Here is a 25,809-nt window from a genome sequence, read left to right as displayed (position 1 = left end):
CTTGTTTCTGTCCTTCTTATTATATTTATATTTATTCTTATATCTATATTTAGTATTTTGTCTACTCCATGTGCCTTTTAAATTGACAAATAAAGTTATTGAATTTAATTTCTATGTATTTATTTATTTTAAATCATCATCAAATACAAAACTACACTGGATGTACAAACTGGAGCTAGCAAGGAGGCAAGACTCAACCATCATGGCAAAATGGTCTAATAGTTATGTTTGGGGATTTATTTTTTAACAGTCTGAACCAAGTCAAACATGTCAGAAGTAGACTCTTACCACTGTGTATCTCCTGTGTGCATTAGTTTTGAACTTTTCTAGTGCAGTACCTAGTTGATGTAGCTGTAGATGAGTGGGAGGAGGGCATCCACTTAATTCATTAGGTCTCCTTTAAGCCTCTCTCCCCTGCTGCCCCTCCTCATTCGCCAGCATGACGCTCCCTCCGCACTCACACATTCTTTCCCTCCGCTCTCTAGCTCTGCTTCGCCCCTCAAGAAACAACCAAACTTTTCAAACATATTGATAACCTTTGTTAGAAAAAAAAAGAAAAAAGGAAAAAAAGAGAAGAAACCTTCACCACCGCTGTGACAAGAGAAGAAGAAATGACAGTTGTGAGGACGGCAACACGGATTTGTGAGCAGCGCTTCTGACAGGTAACGTTCAGACCTCTTTTCCCTTCACTGCTCCCGAGGCTTTTTCGCGGTCGCGGCAGGAACAAGGCGACTGTTGTGCGCAGATTTTTTTTTTTTTTTTTTAGCATTATCAATACCATCGATAAACTGATATTACTGTTTAAAAAAAAAAAAAACACTTCGCCGATTGGTGGAGAGCGATTCATAAAACTGAAAACTGGCGCAGTCGGGAGACATGTGGCCTGTTAATGAAACTGAAAGACGGACACGAAGGAAAAGTTAAAAAGTTGTAACTGTAGGATCTTATTCCCATGAAGAAGATGGAGGAGTTTCCTCTGTGGGTAAAGACCTTGACACTTTCTGGTGGTTGAGAGTGAAACATCTGCTGTTGTACCGTCGTAAAACTGTGAAACGATGTTTACTGACATGTTTAAATTCATTTGAGAAGCATTAGACTCTTTTTTAAGCACGGGAAACAGAGGAAGGTACAAAACTGGTTTTAAATGGTCATTTCTTTTAGCTTATTATTTTTACAATGACTTTTCTTGTTTTTCTTCTTTTTTTTTTGCTATTTCACTACAATAATCCCTTAATCAATACAAGAAGAATAGCTTTTATGGAAAATTAGAAGGACAGAATAACAGTAATATTACAACTATGACACAATAGAAAGACTCTAGTACCTGACAAGTACAGAGACACTTTAAACAGGACTATAACTAACTTTAAGGAACTCTGGGGGCTTTTACAACAACAATGGAGGATTGATTCTTCAGTTAAAAGCTTATTCCACAAGCTGGTGTAAGTTTATGTGTTCACTATACTTAAATGTGACTTTATTTGTCCAACAAATAGATCAGCAAAGAAGAACCTCTTGGTTTTGATCGCAGTGCAAACACATGCGAAGTGTCTTTTGATGCATGACACTTTTCAATATTCTGTGCAACTCACAGATTTCAGTTAGTGTTCACAATATACTGATGTGTGATTCCCACGCTATCAATGACCCAGTCTTTCTCTTTTGTCACGTATTATTTTAGGCATGCAACTTGCAGAATCTCTTTATTGTTTTTCTGATTAACTATCTAGTTGCAAAAATAGTTAGAAAAATGCCATCGCAACTTCCCAGAGCTCAAGGCAAGGCACATTTATTTGTGTAGGACATTATCATACACAGAGGTCATGCATTGTGCCGAACAGAAATAAAAGATAAAAGCATAATAAGAAAACAGTATAAAAACACAGATTATAAAATAGATAATGTCTCATTAAAGTGCAGGATTAAAAGATTAAAGTCAGTTATATTTTACATATTACAATGATGTCAAACAGAGAAATCAGCACATCCTCTCATGTAAGAGCTTGTAACCTGCATATTCCTTTTTTGCTTGATAAATTATTTGACTGTTAATCTCTAATTGCCTCAATCGATCATTCATCAGCTCAGACCTGCTGTGAGTCGCTTCCTAAATATTATCCATTGAATTCAGAGAAACAACTTAAAGCGAGTCAGTTTAAGATTAGTCTGATTCAGTCTTAGCTCATCTTGGCTCATGACACAGCTGGTTCGTCGACCGTCCTCGTGTTCGCCTCACAAGGTCGAATCTCAGAACTAACCCTCAGGAGGAGAAGCATGTGTATGTACCTCGACTTGTTTATCAGGCACAACATAAAACTCCACACACACAGCCCTGACAGCTCACACCTATTAGACCGGACTCCAGTCTAGACGTCGTTTAAATCACTACCAAATGGTTTTCCACCAGGCCTTTGCCAGAAGCTCCACTAAGGTCATGGAATTTACCCTCATGTTCAGAGCGGAGACGCTGGGCCAACTCTTGTCTTTCTGTTAAGCGCAGCACTTTGGTTTTTAGAGCTTGTTTCAGTCGAGCAGAGTCGTGTTACTGCAGTACTGGGCCTTTTATGACCTCCGGCTCTGCTCGTCTGGACATCTGGGTGTGCATGGCTAGACTTGTCTCACAAAAGCGGCTCAAAAACAAATCTGGGGGGGGGGGGTGAATATGAAGTAACGCAACATGCAAAGGTGCAACACAACCTCCATTTGTAACATGCATGTGGTTAATTGCACGCAAGTTCTTGGGAATGATAAAGAAATTAGAATTAGAGACAGGAAATTGAAACCTGTTGATGTTTTGACTTTAACAACAGTGACTCCTGCTTCATGTGACAGTGCTGTGGCCACTTTTTAACCGTGCTGCTCATTCACGGCCTACATCAGTATGGAAAGCCTGCATCATCAGAACTACAGCTGTATCTAATTATTCAAGGAATGCAGGGCTTTTGTGCAGAATATGGGCTGGCTTTCTCAAATCCTTCTCTTCCCCCACTGTTCCCTCTCAGCTGAGCTCCTTCGGCAATGCCACGGTCTCCTCTCTGATGAGACGATGAGAACCCACACCCGTGGGGCCCCCACAGTCTTCTTCATAAGTCTGCTGTGGCCCCTGCTTGCCCCGGTGGTGGCGGTGGCGGCGGCGGCGGCGGCGGCAACGGAAGTGGACCCCAGCGGAGGAATCCCCTTCATGGGAGGCAACTATGACGGGCATCCCATGTTGTACTTCAGTCGGGGGGATGTGGAGGAGCTGCAGTACGCAGCCACAGGGACTCATCGAGACATGGCGAGGAGGATCCGTGAGGCTGGGGAAACCATGCTGGAGAACCCGGAGGGGTACCTGCCCCCCTGGAGCCCCGCGGAGTTCAGCGCCCGCTGGAACGAGGTGTACGGAAACAACCTGGGTGTGCTGTCCATGTTCTGCCTGCTGTACCCTCACAGGGCCGGGGCCCTCGACCTGGCCAAGGACTACATGGAGAGGATGGCGGCTCAGCCTAGTTGGTAGATTTTCTGTCTTTTTATTATTTCATCTATTTAATTGGAATCAATTAGATTTGAGGCCTGTTGTTCTTCTTAGAAATCAAGTCAGTGGAGTTCACAGATGGTACCTGATATCTCTTTCCACCCCCGTGTGTGCATCAACTTGGTATTAATGCTAACCCCCCCCCCCCGAGGCTTTTCTATCCAGTCCCATTCCCAGAGTCCTCTCATTTTTCTCTGTGGGCAGAGCTCTGGTAAAGATGCATTGTGGTCCGATAAGTCTGTGGTCCAGGAAATATGTTTAGCAGCTGTCTCCTGAACATGCACCCCCGATGAAAGGAAATGAAATGTTCAGATGTGAGCTGAATACCAGACAGGGACTGAATCCACTTTGCCCTAATTGTTAGCATTATCTAAGGGCTCCTGCATTTCACTTAACATTCTTATATTTTCCTAATTAACCTTCTACAAATGTCTTCACAAGTCTGTAATTTTAGATTTGATCAGGGAGAGATTAAATGTGTATATTTGTGTTTAGGATTGCAGCTAACAATTATTTTCAATATTGATTAATTGCTAATTGTTAGTTTTGAATATTGCTAAGTCTTTTCACATTTATTTTAAATAGTTTTAGAGGCACATGGAGCTGAAATATTCACAAATTTAAAGGTCCCACATAGTGTAAAGGCAGATGTCCATGTGTAGTGTGATTATAGATCAGGTCTAGGTTCTATATTAATACTGTGAAAGTATCAAAGCCTCAGTCCACAGAGAAATGCACACAGCCTGTATTCAGAAACTGAGCCTTAAAACCAGCCGTCAGAACTTTTGTAACTTTGTGATGTCACAACAAAGCAGTCACCGCCTTCAGCCATGCCCCAAGCTCCGCCCACCTGGACCCTCCATCCAAACCTTGCAGGATCTGGTTTCTCTGAGTGTTTTTACCTGAAATCTGCTATATATTTATTGGATCACTCAGAAAACAGTCAGCCAATCAAAAGAGAGAAACTCAGAGCCTCCTCTCTTCTGATTGGCTGATTGACCTGTTGTTACTAGAGCTCCAGAGAGAAGCCTGAGAGAGGAGATGTAAAACTACACTGAGATGGTTTTTTGTTCTTAATCCACAAATATATCTTCTTATGGATCAACACTTCAAATAAAACACAGGATAAGAGGAATATATGGGACCTTTAAAAGTCAGAAAGTTTTGCAGAAATATTTTTTTCTGGTTTTCTATCCTAAAAATCATCTCACCATCCTTGAGATTGACCTTTTCCCCAGTGTGGGAACCACTGGTGTACAGTGCACTGTATGTATAAAGAGCCCCAGGACTGCAGTGTCGTAATCTGTCTAAAGAAGATTTAATGTAGAAATATGCACCGAGTAAACACGACATAATCTAAAATATGAAATTTTAGATTAAATTAGATTTGGACATGTTGAGTTAATAAAGCAGGATCTGCCCTCAGGCGCTTATCATATCCGTTAATACTGTACTTTAGTTGTACATATTTCCACAAACCAACTGCCTCTTTGGGGGGACCTCTGAGGGCCCGGGGGTTTTGGCAAAATATGTCCTCATTTCAACATACAGGACTGAATCAGTCAGTGTTAGCACGTGTGGACGTAAGCTGCCTTCATATGGAACTCGTCAGTTTTGTGTTTTTGACATGGTGAAGCACATGTCAGGCCTGAGGTTCCAGCGGTTGAACACAGCTGCAAAACGGCCGACGAGAAAATGTGTTCTGCTGCGTTTGAGCGTCACAGCAAATAAGAGCAGATGAAGGTAGTTTTCATTAGCGGGTCTCTGATGTTTTTAAAGACATCAACATGCAGCAACATTTGTGAACTCGCCCGAATGAAACCACAACAAGGAGTTGTCAACATCGACTCTCAGGAACAGACAGTGAGCTTAAACCCCTTTGAGTACAGCTCACAAAATATGTTAAGAACTTCTGTAAAACTTTATATTATATATATATATATATATATTATATAGTAACATAGATCTAATTTTGGATTAGGTGCCTCTGAGATTTCTGCTGCCACCTGAATAAAGTGTGGGACCTTGCTGTCAACAGACTCATTTCTTGAGTAGAGTAGTAGTTAAAACGGCTCGGTGCGCCGTGAGAACATCTTCAATCCTCCTTGGCATTGATGCCACGATGATGGTGCTGGAGAGCGCTGACATGTCGCTCCAAAATCTCCCATCATGAAGGTCACAGCATATGATTCGTATCACTTTCATCCCCACAGTATCAAACCATTCAGTGACCCCTCATGTCCTGTAGACGGGAGCTTTGTTATCCTGTTTCTTTTTCAGTTTTTTTTCCTTTTAATTTCTCACCTGTCTGTCTATAACTAATGGATTAATATTAAACCCAGGATTTTGGCGGCTAATTTTGGGTCTGGGGGGGGTAGGTGCTCCCTGGGTTTTCTCTCAGTGTAGCTCACAATTAAAGGTCCCATCTATCCCACTGCAGTACTACAACTGCAGCTTTTTATTCACATATATTTAAAGAAAAATATGTAGGAACCATTAGTAAAAAAAGAAGTGTTGATCCATAAGTAGATATATTTGTGTTTTTAAGAACTAAAAACCATCTCAGTGTAGTTTTCCGTCTCTCAGGCTTCTCTCCGGAGCTCTAGTAACAACAGGTCGGTGAATGTGAGTGACTGTGATTGATTAAAATTATAGCAGATTTCAACAAAAACCTCTTTCACACTTTCACAGTATTAATATAGAACCTAGACCTGCTTTATAATCTACCTTTATACTATGTGGGACTTTTAATAATACTTGACACCGCGTGAAGTGCAATCAACAAGTCAGCCGACTCCATCCTTTCAGCCCGTGTCTCGACAAGCCTTCTGCTTTTCAGTCGGCCACGGACCTGAACCTCATGCTAGCATCGGCCGTCAACAGCGCTTCCGTATTTCCCTAACAATTTGATTAAGTTCAATGAACATTAGTTCTGGCTGGCAAGTGCAAAATGGCTGAGAAGTGGATTACAGCCATTCACTGCTTCCAAGTTCTGCACAGCTTTTATTGAAAGGACTAAAGGAGTGAAGGTCTCAGAAATGATGCTGGGAGAACGGTTGCATACAGCGTTGGGATCCATGGTAACCTACTGTTCATTTACATACATTCACAGAATCGGCTCTCAGCTGCTACAGTGCACTGACTTCTCCTCAGTAATACTCTGATTTGATTTTCAAAATATGTACAAACATCATTTACTGTGCAGTGATGCAAAAAAAAAATGTATTCGGCAGAACTTTCACAAACTACTTGATCCAAATACTGAAGGTCCTGAGTCACAAATATTAAGTTTATAAGCTTAAATTATAGTTGTTCAGTCAAATTTCTTAGTTGAGTTAAAGTAAAGTTGAGTTTGAAACTACCTACTGACTGTAGAACCTATAGAATAAAAAAAAGTACGATACACAGGTGTAGACATGGTCATAAAAACACAATTGAATCAACATAAAGGAGCGATTGTTTTCATATTTCTTTGGTCGTAGTAAACACAGCAAACATTTAAAATGAAAGGAATTTTTCTTTATTTCTAAACTTTTGAACATGGACTTCAGATAAGGCCATTTAATGAACGGTGTTCTGAAAGAGAATCTTTTTCTTCTGTGATGAACATGCTTACATTTTCAAAATAAAAAAAAATCTTTCCACGGACTTAAAGTACTTCATAGAAATGTGGGTCAAAGTCCAATATTTGCCTTTTAAGTGTAATGAACTAAAAGTCACAATAAAGATAATACTTAAGTAAAGTGAAGATACTCCAAAAATACACTTTTACTTTTTTTTCTCCATAAATCCTGGTTACAAGATTTTTTTGTCGATTCTATAGAAGTGTCAGTGATAGTAGAGGAAGCATCACCAGACCACTACACAGAAGCGCTCGTTCCCAGTGGTCTGAATAGACTAACCTGTTGTGTTGCTCAAAGTATTAACACCTTTCCCCGATCACCTGGTAACTCATGCTCCGTGTTAGCCTGTAACAGCGGCAGACGGACGGATAAACGTGTTAAATATTACAATATCAGGTACTAAGTTAACTCTGTTTTTTGGCTGAAATGTGGGACAATCCCCTCTCTTACAGGTACCCCCCCCCCCCCCCCTCCCTCCTCCTTCATGCAGAGAGGGAGGGGAGTCTAGCAGCTTAATCCTTCTCATTTTGCTGCATGGCTGCTGCGTTCCCTTCGGCCATTGAACAGAAAGAAGGGGATTTTCCAGTGGCTTATTTCTTGGGGTTGGGTTTGGGGGTGGTGGTGGTGGGGGTTTAGATGGTGCCGTGTTATACATTTTTCACAATATCATTATGTGTGCCACAGTGCAGAAACGAGAAGCCACTGAGCATGTGTTTTCACGTCTTAACAACACACTGAGTTTTCTCCTTGGCCGCACTTTTATTATGGTCACTGAACCTCTGAGGGCTTCTGCAGAGTGGCTCCAGGAATCAGTCAGCTGTGGTATTCATGACCTTCAATTATGTCTGAAGCAGCTCCACGAACCATGTTCCGATGGGGAACTTCTACTTTGTGGCATACTGGTGCCTGCTTCGTTTTCCCCCCCATTTCTTTTTTTTTTTTTTTACAGTCTGCAAACACACTGAAGTGAGACTTTGTGTGCTTTGGAATAATGCGATATACAGTCAAGCAGTGACTTGGCAGTAATTTTATTACAGTTTTCCTTTTTGCCATATGAGCAAACTGCAGCATAAAGAAGTTTAATCCCTTGGCGTGACTATGCAGGAAGCGATTTTCAAATAAACGTCAGCTGCCACTTAACAAGGGGAAACTGTATTACCAACATCAAATGGAGGAACCTGCCCAAATATCACTGACATAGTCTATCATGTGTTTAATTACTTGTAAATTAATGGAGCAGATGGAAGTTTCAGGGAGTTGCTCAGGAGTCAGGGTCTATAGAGAGCTGAACTAAAGGGGTCCGCTCCAGAAGAAACCTCATTCAAAATCACGACATAACAACGCTCACATTTTCAGAGCTCTGTTATTTTTTTACAGAATATTTTTAGTTAAATAAAAATCTTGTTAGTGGAATCAAGGCACACAACTTACAGATGGCAAGCATACTTGATGGAAGCAGTAGCATGGATCGTACAACATCAACAATATATCCATCTATAATGTTAAAGGGCCGGGGCTAGCTGGTTAGCATGCTAACTTCACTAGAAGAAAAGAAGTGATAGAAATAGAAGTCTCCTGTGGAGACAGCCTCTTGGTGAGTAAAGGAATGAAGTTTGATGCTGAACTCACAATGTTTCTTCTAGACTGATAAGTAAACAGCTGTTAATGCTAACGTTATTTATAGCAAAACTTACAAACAACTCTTTTAATGTCACTAATACAACAAAAGCAAAAATTACTGTAAACTAAATAGTAAGGAAACTAAATTGAACCAAATCCCAATCAGGTCAGTCCAATTGGTACAGTCCAATTAAGCTGATTGAAAGCAGAAGTTTGGTGGCGCATTTAGAAGTATGCACTTTATGAAAACACTGCCACTTGTACAAGCAGAACTAGACCTCACAGAGAGAGGGATTAATAGAAGCACCAAAACAGATGCTCTAAAATTATAAAAAGGTAAACTATTTTCAATCAATTATCACCAGCTAAGTCAGATATTTATCTGTTTAATATCACTTTTCTTCTACTTATCTAAACAGATAAGTTGATTAAATAATACCTATTAAACAATGTTGTGTTGTCACTTGTATTTCTTTTAATATACAGGAAACATATGTTAAATATTGTTACGTTTATTAATTTGTGTGAACAAATTAAATTTTCCTTTAGAAATCCGACCATAATGGGTTTTAAGTCACCAGCTGAAGAAACTGACAAGCTGTTTTTTTGTTTTTCTAGGCAGCAGAGATTTCAGCTAAACAGTTGGAAAGATGACATTACAAAAGTGTGTTATTAGTTTTCTGAGAGGACAGTGTAACCAAAGTCAGCCTCATACATGGAAACAAACTGGCATGCGCTGATGAAAATGGCAGGATGGTGAAGTCAGCTGGCACATTAGCCCTAATGGCGGTTCCAGGATGCTACTCTCTGTGTTTACTTATAGTCAGACTCAGTGACAAGCATTAGAAATGATTCATGTAAAAAAAAAAAAAAAAAAAAAAAAAAAGATTATTTGGAAAGCTGTAGGAGTGTCCCACAGCTTGCTCTGATATATGTTGTGTAGGTTTGGGTGATATCCAAAATGTATCTCGATTCAGTCCCAGCCCAAATATCACAATTTACAATATTATTGCGGGGTGTGGGGTAGTGGCTGTGAACATGTTAATTTTGGCACCTTCTCCTGTTTTAACATTTCTCAGAGCTTAAACACTGTAAACACACCTGTCACCTGTTAAGCCAGAGACTCCGCGGCTACACTGCGATCTGGGATGAAAGAGTGAAGCTGCAGCTCCGCAATAAGTTTCAAAAACACACATTCACCGATCGAAGTGTCTCACACTGAGGCTCGGACACTTACCGGAGCACCAACCCGGGGATAAGACATTACAGATCCGTTTTACCAGTTTGCTTGATAGTGAGAGTAACACACAATATAGCAATATAACAATACAATTTTTTTTCATAAGCTAATTTGAAAGAAAGCCTCAGTAAATCACCACATCTGAAGTTAATTTCTCTTTAATTAAAGCAGCCAGAAAGGTTGGAGAATACCGCTCACCTTTTTACGACACGAGCTCTTTACAGAAGTCAGCGTTCTTAAAGCCCAGCGCCTGTTCACCGGGAGAGAATTTGCAACATGCTTCACTTTCTACGTCTCTTTATTGGTGCAGCTGTATTTGTGGTGTAAAATGCTACTTAGCGACTTTATTTTTTGCTTTCACAGTGAATAGACGTTTTACAGCTGTGTTTAGGCTTATTAAAAGGCTTTGCACAGGAAAGCTTTTTTGTTCATGACGCAGCATTTAGGTCTCATTTAAAGAGTGAAAATTTCACACCTGCTTACCGTTGCATGTTTTGTTTTTAAGCTCCACACGTTTCTGCCTCGCCTTCAGTCTCGTGTTGTCGTCTGTGTCGCAGGCTGGTCAAAGACGCCCCCTGGGATGAGGTTCCTTTGGCGCACTCTTTGGTTGGGTTTGCCACCGCTTACGACTTCCTGTACGAGTACTTGAGCAAGGGCCAGCAGGAGCGTTTCCTCCAGGTGATCGGCAACGCGTCGCGCCTGATGTACGAGAAGTCCTACGTCCGAGGCTGGGGGTTCCAGTACCTGCACAACCACCAGCCCACCAACTGCGTGGCGCTGCTCACGGGAAGCCTGGTTTACATGACCCAAGGTTGGTGATTCAGGTCTTTGTTATGTGGTGTTACCCTTGCTGCAGGGTTCAAAGAAATGTGGTTCAGATGATCATGCTCCTCAGAGGATGATCTCCAGTGTTTTCAGTGACCAACCATGAGCAGAAATTTCCACAATTTCCACTCTGATATGAGGTTTTTTTTTAATTTACTTTAGCCAGAGAACTCATTCCAGCTTTGAGTGGGAATATATTTCTCCTCAAACAGTTACAGGTAAATTTAAAACCTGTAAAGAAACTGAAAATGCAGCTCAACTACAGCTATTTCATTAGAGTGGGTTTCACTGGAGGGGTTTAATATCGTGGTCTGAAGGCCGACATATCATATACCTACACATATATACATAATGTTAAATTTAAGATATCAAAGTTGGCTCAGGACATTAGCTTACAGTAAAATGTGTAGCTTCGTTTTACATTCACTCGTTCACAATTGTCCCAGATTTCTCCAGCAGGCTCCTTTAGCAGCCTTTTAAAGGGGTTTTATGACAGATGTAGCAACTTTATGGACCATGTTTTGCCACTTTCCCTTTTAGAGAGTTGCCAGAACTGCTCACTTCTTAACCGTTTAATTTGACTGTTTAACTTGATTTTTATTTTGCTCACTTGGAAGAAAGGAGTTTACTTATTACATGGTTTATTGCAGCGTCAGGGTCCTTGGTATTAAGGATAATTTTGATAATTAAGATAATGGACAATTAAGGCCCACAGTTGAAACAACAGTGTACATAAGATAAATGTGAAATTACAGGTGGTTTTAAATGGAATTTCAGTTTGAATCAAAATGCTAGTTGGAGAGTTAGTGTCAGTTCTGCCAAGTTTGACTTCATTATTTAAATAAAATACAAATTTCAACCCTTGAAGCATGTTTGTTTCACATTTGGAGTGAGTATAGAAATATTTGTAAAACATCTGTTTCTGTCCCAACAACAGAGTGATACCTCCTCTCTTTCACTCATCATGGTCACGTCAGTTTCAAGAGCCAAATTCTCCCTGTCCTCCCTGTTCATTCGGTTTTATTTATATTACGTCAATAATTTAAGCATGTGATTTTAATATTTCTGACTCAGGATCTTCAGTAGTTCCATGTTAGGGTTTGTCCAGTATTTGCTGTGTGTGTCATCCAGTGATATAAAAGGATTTTCACTTTAGAAGATAGGGATCAGAAAGGGATTGGAAATCATGTTTACCCTGTCAGACTTTAGCACCAATCAGTTCAGTTCAGTTTTTTAATCCCACTAAAATTTTATGAGTTTTTTTTTTTTTTTTTAAAGGTCCCATCTAGTCTAAAGGTCTGACCATGTGTAGTTTGATTATAGATCAGGTCTATGTTCTATATTAATACAGTGAAAGTATCAAAGCTTCAGTCCACAGAGAAATGCACACAGCCTGTATTCAGAAACTGAGCCTTAAAACCAGCCGTCAGGACTTCTGGAACTTTATGATGTCACAACAAAGCAGTCACTTCCCTTAGCCCCGCCCACCTGGACCAACCATCCAGCCTTGCAGGATTTGGTTTCTCTGAGTGTTTTACCTACCTACCTACTCAGAAAACAGCCAGCCAATCTGAGGAGAGACTCAGAGCCTCCTCTCTTCTGATTGGCTCACCGACCTGTTGATACTAGAGCTCCAGAGAGAAGCCTGAGAGAGGAGATGTGAAACTACACTGAGATGGTTTTTGGTTCTTAAAACCACAAATATATCTTCTTATGGATCAACACTTCAGATAAAACACAGGAGAAGAAGAAAATATGGAGCTTTAAATAATTATTGTCAGGGTGAGACTTGCCAGTCTTCAGTTTACTTATGAGAGAAACTGCCTGAGGTTATATCTGATATCGCTGCTCTTAATCCTTTGTAATTGTACTCCAGATGAGGTTTTCCACAACTGTCACATTCTCCTTTAAGATTTGTTTTCTTTTTTCTCTCCAGCATTTCCTCTGTGGGATCTGATTCCCTGCTCCTTTTTTCTTCTTCTCCTTCTTCTTCTTTTGCCTCAATATCCTGCACTAAATACTGTGTGCAGCAGCAGAGATGGGCCATCAAAAGGTGAAGTCCTGCAGTGCAGCTTGTTTTGCTTACAGGGATTTGATTTCTGGTACAAAAGATCCAGTCCTGATGTGAACCAAACGACAGCTGTCTTACTGAGAACCGCCGTGGTCACAGTGGTTTTATTCAAGGATTTTTTTTTGAAGAGGGCAGCAACAGGCTGAAAGCTCTGTGAACACTCAGGAGAGTTACAGCCTGACCTCTTTTTGCTTCAGGAAAAAGTGAGTTCGCTCCAGTTCGGCCTGTCTTTGTTACAGGGTGTGGGGGGGTATGTGGGGGGGGGGGGGGGGGGGGGGGGGGGGGGGGGAATCTGTTTAGCTGCAGCTTTAGTGGTTTGTTTACGACAGATTTTATTTGTTTGTGTGCTTTACCGGAGGCCTCATGCAGAGATGATGGTTTCATACCTGGCAGGGGTGAGAAAACTGCTTCTTGTTAGATCGCTAACACATGATGCATTTGCAATGATCATCTTATTTCAGCCGCTTGATTTAGCAGCTTCATTCAGGCGTCACTTCTTCACCTCTTTGTGTGACTATCATTCATTTCCTGTGCAGAGGGATGGCATCACGCCCAAATATTATTCTGTCAGAATAAATGGAAATTTTCCAGAAAGAACTGCCAGAAATGAAGAAACTCTGGTTTCTTTTTCCTCTTTATTAGTCATCTATCACAAGACTTCAGCCCACTGCTGACATGTTGGACAAAGTTATTATTTTTTAATTGTTTTGTGCCTTAAAATCACAAGTTCACAGAAATGAAAAATGTTTGTGCTGTCATGTGGTTTTGGTTCTTGTAAAGCTCCGACAGACTCGTGTTGTTTAGATAACCAGATAAGGAGGCAGCGGCAGCTTAGAGGAGACATGCATTCCAGATGTAGGTGTTTGCTTGTTGGTGCCTTCAAGCGCCAGAGCGGCGCACAGTTTAAATACAGTTCATCTGTAGTGAACCCCCAGCTGGCCGCTGTGTCACATCCTTCGCCCTGACCACCCACACTGTAGAGTCTATCAGAGCAATTCATCAGTTACTATCAGTGCACACGTGGGCTTAGGTGTTTGTGATGAAACTGCTTTGGCTTCCTGGAAAGAAATTTGTAAAGTTTAGTTTTGCAAAGTATTGTGCTGATATTCAATAATCCGATATCTGATATTTTTAATAATATAACTTTGAACTGCTGTTCAGTGGCAGCTTCAGTACATACATATGATATAACTATATATTATTAAAAGAAAACACCTTAAATACAATAACATAATTATATATCATTAAAAAAACAAAACAGAAATGTGATCTGGACTGTATTGAGATATTAAATTTTGGATTTCGCCCAAGCCAAATTAAATTGAAGAGTAATAACATCAAAATATTAAAATTCAACAAAGTAGAGGCTCTTACTTGTGAAATATTCAGATTAAGCCTAGACATTGAAACTAATTTGAAATGTGTGAGTTATGTAATCTTGCTGGTATAATGTCAGTATGACTATCTACAGATCTTTTTCATGTCTATTCTTGCACCTCACACATGAAAAATAGGTTCCACGCCAAAACTGCGTATGACGCGCCGCTGCAGAGAGGCTGGAGCCACGCCTCAGACGTGTGTCTCACACAGGCTGCTGCAACCTGTTAACATGGGTGGAAGAGCAGTGTGTCACGGGCCTTACAGTAAATGTGGAGTCACTGATGCGATAAAACGTTACTAATCCCTGTTGTGAAACTGAAATGTTGCTCCAGAAAATGTAATAGCCAAAAAATGACTTGTAATGCAATGTACTACTGTTGCGTCATCCGGTTCTTTCTTCAGCTGTTTCTGATGAGTTTTATATCTGTAGTAAAAGGAAACTTTTTTCCTATGATTGTATTCATTTGGTCTGGTGTGACCAGTAGCTCATGGTGGCTAATGTTAGCAAGCTTTAGCTCTAGTCAGTTCTTTTACCATTAACATTATCCCATAACCGTCACACGTGGCAAGAGTGGCTGAGGTTAAACGATCTGCTGGAAAGTCACAAAGTATTAAGACAGTGTGAACAGGTTCGTGTGACTTTGGTGGATTCTTGCGATGAAGAGGCCAAAACTATAGCAAAGCACATGGATGTAAAAACTGTCAGCATGTGGGAAACATATTTCAGTGCTTACTCTGTCCCACCCCTAATTTTAAACTAGATTAGAAAATAATTGCCAGCCCCCCCCCCCCCCCCTCCGGTTCAGATGTTCACAAGATCCCTGCAGTTTCCCTCCAGCAACACTCGTGTGACAAAGTGAAGGTCGAGTTAAAGAGCGTTATCAGAAAATAAATCCTCTCACCTTTAACAAAACTGAACTGAACCGGCACCAGGCAACAGCATGGGAGCCAGTCAGACCAAAAAAAAACAAAACAAAACCTACTGTAGAGGAATTCGCCGAGTTATTAGACTCTAGGAAACAGGAAATTATAGGTGAAACCAGAGTTACTGTTCTGTCCTGGATACAGCACCACCACTCAGTCCTGCTGCCACTTTGTCCCAGTGGCCACTCGGAGTAAAAAAATAAATAAAATAAAATCTCCAGCAGCCCCAAAAAGCATTTCTCCATAGACCATAGTTATAAAAGAAATAAAAGAGACTCAAACTGCAACTTTCTATTATGAATTTTTAATCCATGAAGGTTTTATATTCGTAAAATCTTCCCAGTTTTTCGCAATGTAAATTTACCATTGCATCTACAGTATACCTTCACTGTCACTCTTATTTTCACATTCATGCTCATTAGTTTTCGAATGGATAATTTCAACAAAAACATGCACATCCTTAACGTTCATGCACAACACTGTCCAGTTCCTCCGATACATCTGTGACTGTGCTGTACATGCCCGACAGGATGTAGTTGGTCTGGTATGTGTTTTCCTTTTAATGTGGGTTTATGTGATGGTTTCTCTTTTCTCTCGTGTGTGCCCTTCAGCTCTGTGCCATTTTCTGTTAATGACATTTGAGATTCATTACGCGATGCCTACCTTCTTTGTTCTGTTATAGTTTCTATCATCGCTCATGCTGACTGCTCAGTTTCTTTCCTGTTTTCTGTTACCTCTGAAACTGTTCTTTTCTTCCTCTTCTGGAAAAATCTTAGACTAATGTGGTTAATAGTTGCTATTGCTGAAAGATTCTCAGATGATAAACTCACAATACACTTCCTGCCCAGCTCCAAACAGCAGTTAGACACAGTTAGACATTAGCTAGCTTAAAAGAGCTAGCTAAGAAGGAAGGTGTTTTTCTTAAGGCACGGTGCAGCAGAGCTGGGTATAATGGAGTAACAGTCATCGTGTGACTGAAGGTCAGAAGGTGAAAATGTATTTTTACAACAATATGACAAATGTTGTGTCTTCAACTTGCCAAAAATATTCAGTTGTAAATTAGTGAAATGTTTACGTTAGTCGAGCAACAGGAAGCCATGGTACTCCACTGACACATTCTGCAACTGTCATGAAAATTGGACTTGTTCATATTATGTTTTTACTTTTTGAGGAAAGTGTCTGAAGCCTCTGGAAGCCTACGCTGCTCGGAGAGTGTGGCCCTGGACTGTGCCAGTGCCGGTGAAGCTCTGTTTGTGTAAATGTGGTCTTTGTGCGTGCCAGGAGTTTCTGTTTGATGGTAAATACCTGCTCTGTGTGGTTCCAGCGGTCCCCAAGCTCAAACCAAACACTGTTGGGGACGGCTCCGGTGGGCGGACCCCGGGCCTGCACCCACCCAACCGGTTACTGCCGATGGCCCCCGGGATTCCTCAAAGAGCTGTGGCTGGAGTGTTTATGTGGTCGCTTGTTCTCATAGTAAACTCTATGTGTGTGATCCTGTGTGTGTGTGTGTGATCCGGTGTGTGTGTGTGTGTGTGTGTGTGTGTGTGTGTGTGTGAGAGAGAGAGAGAGTATACATGGTGTAGTGTGCCATAGTGGTGTCATGCTTTCCATAGCGATGCTGTGTGTGGAAGGTTTCTTTAGGTAACAGACTGAGAGGACGTTTGTTTGCTGTAATGCTGGTGTTCATTAATTCCATTAGTGACATAACACACTCGCACTCATATACTCATAACACGAGGCCCCCGCTCGCCCCTCTCACTTCACATCCTGCTGAGAACATACCGTATTCTCTACAATCTAAGCATTTTCAAGGCCCCAGCGTCAAAGGGGATTACTGCTCTTTCTTTGTTTGTGCAAAGCTGCAGAAATCTATTCCTGGCCATATATACTGTATAATTCTTGTCAGCAGCTTTTCAACGGGGATTAGTATAAAATGCATAAAAATCTAACAGTATCTCAGTGATTGTACATACCACAGGAGTTATATTTGGGAAATGTGTTCCCACTGATTTTCTGCTCCTCTGACTCAAATGAGAGATAACTAGCACCACTATGTGGCTAGTAGCTAACCTCACCTTTACACTCTTGAATCATAACTCGTACAGGCAAGATTGTTTTTCTCTTAGATATTGCCTTTTCTATTGCTGCAGGTCATGTCCACTACATCATCGATAATCATAATTCCTTCTCTGATTTGTCTTATCACCTTGTTGTTCGGAGCTGGACTGATTTAACTTCCATACTCACTCACGTCACTCTTGAAGACGCAGTTTCCACCAAATCTGATGCTCTGACACGTTTGAAATATTTGACATTTCATCCTCGCACATTACCTGAATGCACCCTGAAAAGATTTAAACTCCTTCTGTCATCCAATCAGATTCCAGCATTAATATGACAAGGTTACTAAAGGTCTGTCTGGAACAATGTATGTGCGAAGATTTGTCTCTGTAGCAGAGCAATGTTTATTTATGGTCTGTTGTGTCACATTTTAACTTTAACAAAATAATTGTTGTTGCTGTGATTTGTATAATGCACCTGCAGTTAACTGTATAGCAATTTCTATAGTATTTTGATTAATTGTGCAGCCCTTTGAACATGTTTATCTGTTCACACTTTGCCAATACGTACTGTATCTTGAGGTCGACATCAGCGCTTCGAGCAGAAGCTACTGGCAGAAATCACACTGCACTTCCTCCAAGAAAAGCCAGGTTGTTTTTCACCTTCCAGGCAGCATGTGTAAATCAACTTGCCAAGACCTGACTTTTGAGTTGTTTTAATGCAGCTGTAAGTGAGACTGAATCTGCACTGCAGCACCATGCGACAGTAGCCTAACTTAATGCTGACACAGGGTTTCCCTCAGTGTATTTCAAGAGAAATTTACCCCCCTGCCGGGTCTAAGCACCAGGGCATTTGTGGCGGCTCAGTTGGAAACAGACAGTACCAGGTAAATGTTTGGACACGCTCCCATTTACTTGAATGGGAGCGTGTGCAAACTTGTGTAGCCAGTGAGCACTGGTCATAGTCGGACTGGACATCGGTTGCATCGCTACTTACAGTCGAAAATGTAAAACACAAAACCTCTAACTCTATTTAACCTGTGACTCCATCTCTGATTCCTGTGTTCCAGGTTACCTTCAGGAGGCTTACCTGTGGACCAAGCAGGCGCTGTCCATCATGGAGAAGTCCATGGTCCTCCTGCGGGACGTGACGGACGGCTCCCTGTACGAAGGCGTGGCCTACGGGACTTACACCACCCGCTCTCTGTTCCAGTACATGTTCCTGGTGCAGCGCCACTTTGCCATCAGCCACTTCGACCACCCCTGGCTCCTGAAACACTTTGCCTTCCTCTACAGGACCATCCTGCCCGGTAACTGCCACATCACCATTTGTTTCCTCTTTAAAAAAGGCTGAGAGACGTACGAATGTGATACACTATAAAGTGTCCGGTCCGACACACGTGCTGCAAATACACAAGAGTGTGGGGTGAGATTGTTATTGATACCAATGCCATTATGGATTCTGCTTGTCGGTCAGATTCTTTATCAGTTCCCTTAATGATTCTGAGGCCTACACAGGTTCTGGCCACACAGTCACACCCGCCTTCGCTTTGGCTATATATATATATATATATATATAGCCAATATATATATATATATATATTGGCCAATGTTAACTGAAGTCTACCGGCGATGACTGCAGCTTTATTATTGATTCAATCGGCCTCATCGGGCCCCATTCAAACAGGCTGCCCCAGATTTACTTTTAGAAATATAAAATATAAAATACTGTTTATACTGTGGCTTTGCTAAATAAATGATTCATCCCTCATACTTCATCCTCTTATCAAAGCTGTAAACACTGACGCCCCCGTGTACATTCTCACCTCGCTCTGACCTGGTTCTCAGCTGGATCCTCACACACAACGCAAACAAACACACACACGGCTTATTTCTTTTTAAGTATTGACAAAGCGTTGAGTGCGTCCCGGACGGGTTTGTCACTTTTTTTTATGTCCCCTGGAAAAAACTTCCGTTGCCATCCATGCCGCTTGTGGTGCATTTCTGTGTTTGGTAGTGTTGTGTGTATTTGCAGCACATTTGTTGCGAGCATGTAGTTGCAGTGCGCTGAGCTCTCAGGGGCGCCGTACTTCTCTCCTGAACAGATATATTCAGGCTGCCAAAGTCAACAATCCGTGAATAAATGGTTACTTAGCTAGCCAGCTAATGCTAGCACTGGCGTGGATACATGTTCTATGCCAAGAGCTGGATGTTTTAGATTAGGCATGAAAATGACCTGAGGCTGCCACATTGGAGAGTAGCTTCTCCTCTCAGCTGATATGGGTTATGCATGCGTGTAGTCATTACCTTCCTGGATCCTTTTCAAAGCTGAGCTGAGGCCTGCGGGGATCAGTGGCGTCCTGGAAGTTTCATCCGAAGGTCAGGAGGAGGGCAGCGGCGAAGGAGGGGGCCCCTTAGGTCAGGCTCAGACATTTCACAGCCCCCCGCCAACAGTTTCTGTATTGTGTCTGAACGGCACTGCTGCACTCAGACAGCACCTCTAATTGCACCAGCCAGGAGAGCCCTCAGACCCAGAGCCACAATAGCAGCTTTCTCCCTCCACCAGACTGGAAGACAAGGCCAGATTATCCTCAACTGGCCCCTTAGCAGCCCGGATGATTGCTGTCCCCTCACTGACTGACTCTGTGTGTGTGTGTGTGTGTGTAGAGCTGACGGATGGTAATCAGAATGTAACACTAGAAAATAATGTGTGCTCACTTCTGACAAAAAATTGCATTTAAAATAACTGAAACAATCCTAACGTATTGAAATCCACCGTATATGCACACGGAGGTAATGGTTTAAATCGAAGCCAAGCACGAGGTGTAAACACTAAAAGAAAGTGTTAGTTGATGTGCAAGTGATAGAAACAGCTGGAAGTGTTGAGTTAAGAAGAGGTTCAAGTGCTTGAAGAAGTGTCTGTCAATTCGTGTGCCAGCTGAAGGAGTTTGAAATGTGAGCTCAGTGAAAGGAGCTGAAGAGTCAGTTGGGTGATTGCTGTCCTCTCACTGCCTCTTTGCGTGTTTATGGCTGGACGTAAACGCTATAACGTGCAGCTAACATCGTAGCTCCGAGTCAGTGTTGAATGTCAGCAACACTGTTCCTTTCCACTTGGTCATTGGAAATAAATCCGTATTTAGCATTTCGTCAAATCCTGTAATAAATTGCACCACAGCTTGTACGAATCATAGTTTAAACAACGCAACGACATTAACAACAACAACAGCATTAGGAGACATCCAGCCTCAGCAACTCTTTGGATAATGTTAAAAAACTAAACTAAACTCATTGAGCCAATGTTTGTTTACATTTTGGGAAATTATGAATCCCAAATTCTCTATTTGTTGACAGCTATCAGTGGATTACTTTGATACTGAAGAAAACGTGACGAGTTCTGGAGTTACGAAGAGCCTGTTTTCCCTCTGATTTATAAACTATATTATTAGAAATGGACAGTGGAAATAATTGTGTATCATGTTTGTTCAGGTTTGACTGATTTATGACGATTAGTTTTCGGTACAAACTGACTGCTGCTACACAAAGACATATTTTATTCAGCTGGTTTGCTTCGGAGATCAGTTTGAGCGTTTCCATACAATATGTGAATAAGTGTCACCAGTAATATCAGACATGAGGAGCTCTCAGCCGCTTTAGTTTTTGTAGCTCTGAGAGGAAAAAAGAAAAGGTTGCAGACCCCCTGTACTAGACTTTCTTTTGTCTTTTTATTTCATGATATAATATAATTTCTGCAGCCACCACTCAAGTTGTCCACTCTTGTGCCTCCACCAGGTTTTCAGCGGACCGTAGCCATCGCAGATTCCAACTACAACTGGTTCTATGGGCCGGAAAGCCAGCTGGTCTTCTTGGACCGCTATGTGTTGCGTAATGGCAGTGGAAACTGGCTGGCGGATCTGATTCATCAAAACAGGGTGATAGAAGGGCCAGGGCAGGCTGGGAAGGGCCAGCGATGGTGTACTCTCCACACAGAGTTCATCTGGTAAGCTCCTGAATTCAGTTTAATAATGGGAAACATCTTCCTGCAGTTTGTCTACGTGGAGCTATTATTAAAGTGGAAATCCACCCAAGGAACATTATTATCTCTTGGTACCGTGCACGTCTGTATTTGTTGCCTTGTACATTTCTTAAATACAAGGACTTTCCAAGGTTTTGATCTTTTAATCAAGGCATTTTTGATTTGTCCATTATTTTTTTAATTACTCATTTGGCTCCTTTCCCACCTGCAGTTTCAGTTCCAGACCAACAAAAAAATATTGATGCATCTTGCCTTTTAGTTCTGGTGCATTAAGTGTTCCCGTTGACTTATTACAAACTTAACAAGTAATATGGCAAGTAATATTTTGGTGTCTGTCATCCTGGATCATCAGCACTACATGGACCCACATGGGTAAATTAAACAAAAAAACCACTTAACTGCACCTTATTTCATCTTGAATAATTACAGAGCTTGCTTTCTTCATGCTAGTATTATTTACAATCACATCTTTGCTATAATCAGTTGTTTGATTGAGTTTACTGACACAAGGTGATGTCGTCATATGTTGTTTTCTCTGACCAACTTCAAAACTTAGTCATTATTCAATCTACAATGATATAAAACATCGTAAAGCTCATATTTGAAATGTTGGAACCATAAAGAAACCTTAGAAAAAAATTAATGGATTACTCATTAAAATTCTTGTCTCATCCCAAATAGTCTGTTAATCAACTTCTCGTTTTAATCTGTATAAACGCTTAAAAAAGGTCACGTGTGCTTTTGTATGTTCTTCATTTAAAAAAACAATAAACAGAGATTAAAAAAATAGATTTAAAAAAGTTCACTTGACTTTCAGGGCTTCCGTACTCATGAATCTAATGCACGTATAAGTATTTCATTGATCTGAAGCAGGTGTTCTGATTGTATTCTGCAGGTTTGACCCGAGCCTGATGCCCAAGCCTCCGTCAGACTTTGGAACATCGCAGCTCCACTACTTTGAGGACTGGGGCGTGGTCACGTACGGCAGCGCTTTACCTGCAGACACCAACCACACCTTCGTGTCCTTCAAGTCAGGGAAGCTGGGCGGACGCGCCATCTTCGACATCGTTCACCGGAACAAGTACAAAGAGTGGATCAAAGGGTGGAGGAACTTTAACGCCGGCCACGAGCACCCGGATCAGAACACCTTCACCTTTGCGCCCAACGGCGTCCCGTTCATCACGGAGGCGCTGTACGGACCCAAGTACACCCTGTTGAACAATGCGGTGTTGTTTGGCTCGGCTGTCTCAGGGAGTTGCTTCAAGCCGTGGGCCGGACAGGTCACAGAGGCCTGCGACTCGAAGTGGTTGAAATACAAAGTGGGGCTGGCGGCTGACACCCAGGGCAGAGTAGAAGCTGCTATGGAGAGACAGGGAATGGTCTTCATCCGTGGCGAGGGACGTTCCGCTTATAATCCGGAGCTGAAGATCAGGAACTTTCAGAGGAACCTGCTCCTCCTTCACCCACAGCTCCTGCTCCTCGTCGACCACATCCACCTGGATCCCGACAGCCCAACCAGGGCCATGAGCGCCTTCTTTCACAACACGGAGCTGCCGTTCCAGGGCACAAAAGTAGATGGCGTTCACGGAGCGTTCGTATCACACGGAGAGGACAAGTACAAGATGTTTTGGATGGATGACACTGGCTACAGTAACAGAGGAGTGATAGGATACTGGAATTACCCTCGAGGGTACCCGTACAACGGCTCTAACTACGTCAACGTCACAATGCCATTGAGGTATCCTCACACGAGGGTGGCTTACATTTTCTTTGGACCAGGGGTGGATGTCCAGAGCTTCAGCCTGCGCGGCGACGACCAGCGCGTGGATATTTACCTGGCCACCAAGGATCACACTTACACCATCTACCTGCTAACCGGAGAGGTCACCAGCAAGCCTCTGTACTCCATGGTGCTGCTGGACCACAAGAAGATCGTATTCGAGAAGGCTGCAGTTGCGGCGGACAGCTCGCCGGAGGAAGTGGAAGAGTACGTCAACGTGATGGAGGACAACCTCCAGCACGTCAAGCCCGTCTTCCAGCAGATGGAGAGACACATCCTCGGACGGGTCCTCAACACCGCCAGCTTCCGTAAGACCGCGGAGCGCCTCCTCCAGTTCTCTGACAAAAAGAAGACGGAGGAGGCCATCGAGAAGATGTTTGCTATGTCCAAGAAGCAGGGCAAGGGCAAAGGGGGGAAGAAGGTGAACCTTGGGGACAAGCTTTCTGAGAGTCTACCTGACATTTTTGCACAGATTGAAGTGAGTGAAAAGAAGGAGAGGCAGAAAACTTCAAAGCGAACGTACGAGGACAGTCCGGAAGAGGGCGACGCCGACTCGCGGGCCTTCATGGATTATACAGACAGTCGCAAGAACAGAAAGGGCGGCTTCGTCAAGGGCCGCAAATTCAAAGAGGTCCACATGGTGGCCACAGCGGGGAGCGAGGGTCTCCCCAGCACAGCCTCCTACATACGACTCTTCCTCCTCCTGAACACCTTCACCTTCTTTCTGCTGCTGGCCGTGTTACTGACTCGCTTTCAGAGGGGTCGAAGCTTGCACACGCAGAGGTGTTTCTACACCATCCTTCTGATCGACTGCTTCATCTTACTGTACCTCTACTCCTCCTGCTCTCACACGCAGTGTTAACATCGTGAGCGGGTGAGGGGTCTTCCAGCTACAGATCAAATGACCTGTTGTCCATGGTGAGCTAAATGCACCCCACACCTCAGTCTGAGCCAGATCTTAGCACCAGAATATTAGGACCAGTAGTAGAAGAAGAATCTGAGATTTCAAGAAAAGAAATTGTGCTATAGAGCTCCGCGGGAATGAGTCCTAAAACCCAGAAGTTAGTTGTATTTTAGCACTTCCTGTTCCCTCATCCTGAAATCTGTGGGTTTTTTGAATGTCCATGGTTAACACAAGCTCAAAACACTTTCACGTTTTATTCGACATAAAATACGTCATGAAAAACCCCAGACCTAAATCAAACTACAAGTTGAAGTTTAGTGTTGGTGACGTTGAAGTCATGTGACCGACGTGTAGTTAGTTTATAGCCTAACATTAGCTTTTTACTCCCTGCGATTGTATTTAGGCTTCAATCGTAATAAAAGTCCGTCACAGCGTCTATTTTCCAAACACGTCGGCTTTTTCTCGAGGGAACCAGAGAGACGCCGACATCCGGGTTTGCCCTCAAAAACACGTCCTCCCTGCAGCTCTCGTATTGTAACAAAAGATGTGTAATGTTATAAGAATGAAGTCGTGTTATGTTTCAGGACTTAAGTTCTAAACGAACACGAAAAAATATGTATGTTGACAAAAATCATGATTACACAAGAAAAAAAGTCAATATTTAAACGATAAAGTCGTAATGTTATAAGATGCTTCTTTAAGTACTACTCATATTTTAGTCTTAATGCCGTCCGTCAACATTTACATGTCAAATGAGGGATTCAAATGACCTGAAGTCACAGGGTTCATCTATAAACACTTCATTATCTCAGAGTCTAGGATCGTGAAATTAAATGAACCCAGTTGTGACAGAATTACCTTGTTCTCCTGATATGACTTTTTTGCTTATAATATTTTGAGTATTTCCCCCAAAATTATGATTTTATACTCCTAATATTGTAAATTTAATTTTCATTATATCAATTTAACTTTTATTCTCTGAATTTTATGACTTTTTTTATTGTTATTTTCTGACGTTTTTATGTTTTTGTGTAACATTATGACTTTCTTGAAATTTACGACTTATACGCTCATAAAAATGTGACTTTTACTCTCTTTATTTTTTTTATTCTTGTAATATTATAGTTTTTTCTAGGCAAGTCAAGTCAGTTTTATTTATACAGCCCTAAATCACAAATTTGCCTCAGGGGGCTTAAGGATAGTAAATTAAAAAGTTACAACTTTCTTCTCATAATATTATTTTTTTACTTGAAATTACAACTTTATTCCCATAATATCATGAGTTTTTCTCAATGATATTATGATTTAATTCTTGAAATCTCAGACTTTCTTCCTCTAACACTGGCCCTGACACCTTCGATAAGATCTACCTAACGGGTGTTCAGGAAAAACAACTGATTCCAAATAGGAATTGATGAATTTGCCGAGATGAAACCAGATCACCTCTGATGTAATAAGCTTCTGTGGAGCTTTAGAACCGAGTCTGTGTGAAGTTTGTCGTTTGTAGTGTTCAGAGGTTCCTGCCTTGTATCAAAGATCTCAAGGTTAGCCACTATAATGCAGTCGCCACAGCTGTACTTGAGATTTGTCCTGTCTACATAGTTCATAGAAATACATTTAAATGTATATATGTGAAAGCAAGATATATTTTTATGGTCTCTCTCTCTCTTTTTTTTTTACCATTTGTGAATAAAATTTCCACCCACACATGCGAAGGTGTGTATTCCTTGTGTTGTTGTGTTGTGTTAAGTGAATGTGTGAACTGGAAAATGTGACAGTGGAGCTCTAGGGCACAGCGGAATAAGACCCACACACATTACTTGTTAGTAGGGGAA

General features: G+C 41.8%; 1 protein-coding gene across 3 annotated transcripts; it reads left to right on the top strand.

Annotated features, from left to right (window-relative positions):
• The first annotated feature begins 236 nt into the window (after positions 1-236).
• On the top strand, positions 237-25,685 carry dse (dermatan sulfate epimerase). 3 transcript variants are annotated; one of them, XM_056363224.1, is made up of 6 exons: positions 237-662; positions 3,003-3,492; positions 10,555-10,808; positions 18,328-18,567; positions 21,047-21,254; positions 22,186-25,685. In XM_056363224.1, exons 2-6 carry the CDS (start codon positions 3,047-3,049, stop codon positions 23,930-23,932), a joined length of 2,895 nt encoding a protein of 964 aa, XP_056219199.1. In that variant the 5' UTR covers positions 237-662; positions 3,003-3,046; the 3' UTR covers positions 23,933-25,685. The 3 variants fall into 3 exon arrangements, with proteins under 3 accessions (XP_056219199.1, XP_056219200.1, XP_056219201.1); XM_056363225.1 differs by lacking the exon at positions 237-662 and having other exon boundaries at positions 3,068-3,492; positions 10,503-10,808; XM_056363226.1 differs by lacking the exons at positions 237-662; positions 3,003-3,492; positions 10,555-10,808 and adding an exon at positions 12,780-13,096.
• Positions 25,686-25,809: the final 124 nt, after the last annotated feature.

This window comes from Seriola aureovittata, chromosome 19 (assembly GCF_021018895.1).
Source record: "Seriola aureovittata isolate HTS-2021-v1 ecotype China chromosome 19, ASM2101889v1, whole genome shotgun sequence".
Classification (NCBI taxonomy): domain Eukaryota; kingdom Metazoa; phylum Chordata; class Actinopteri; order Carangiformes; family Carangidae; genus Seriola; species Seriola aureovittata.
This window is presented reverse-complemented; position numbering and strand designations above follow the sequence as displayed.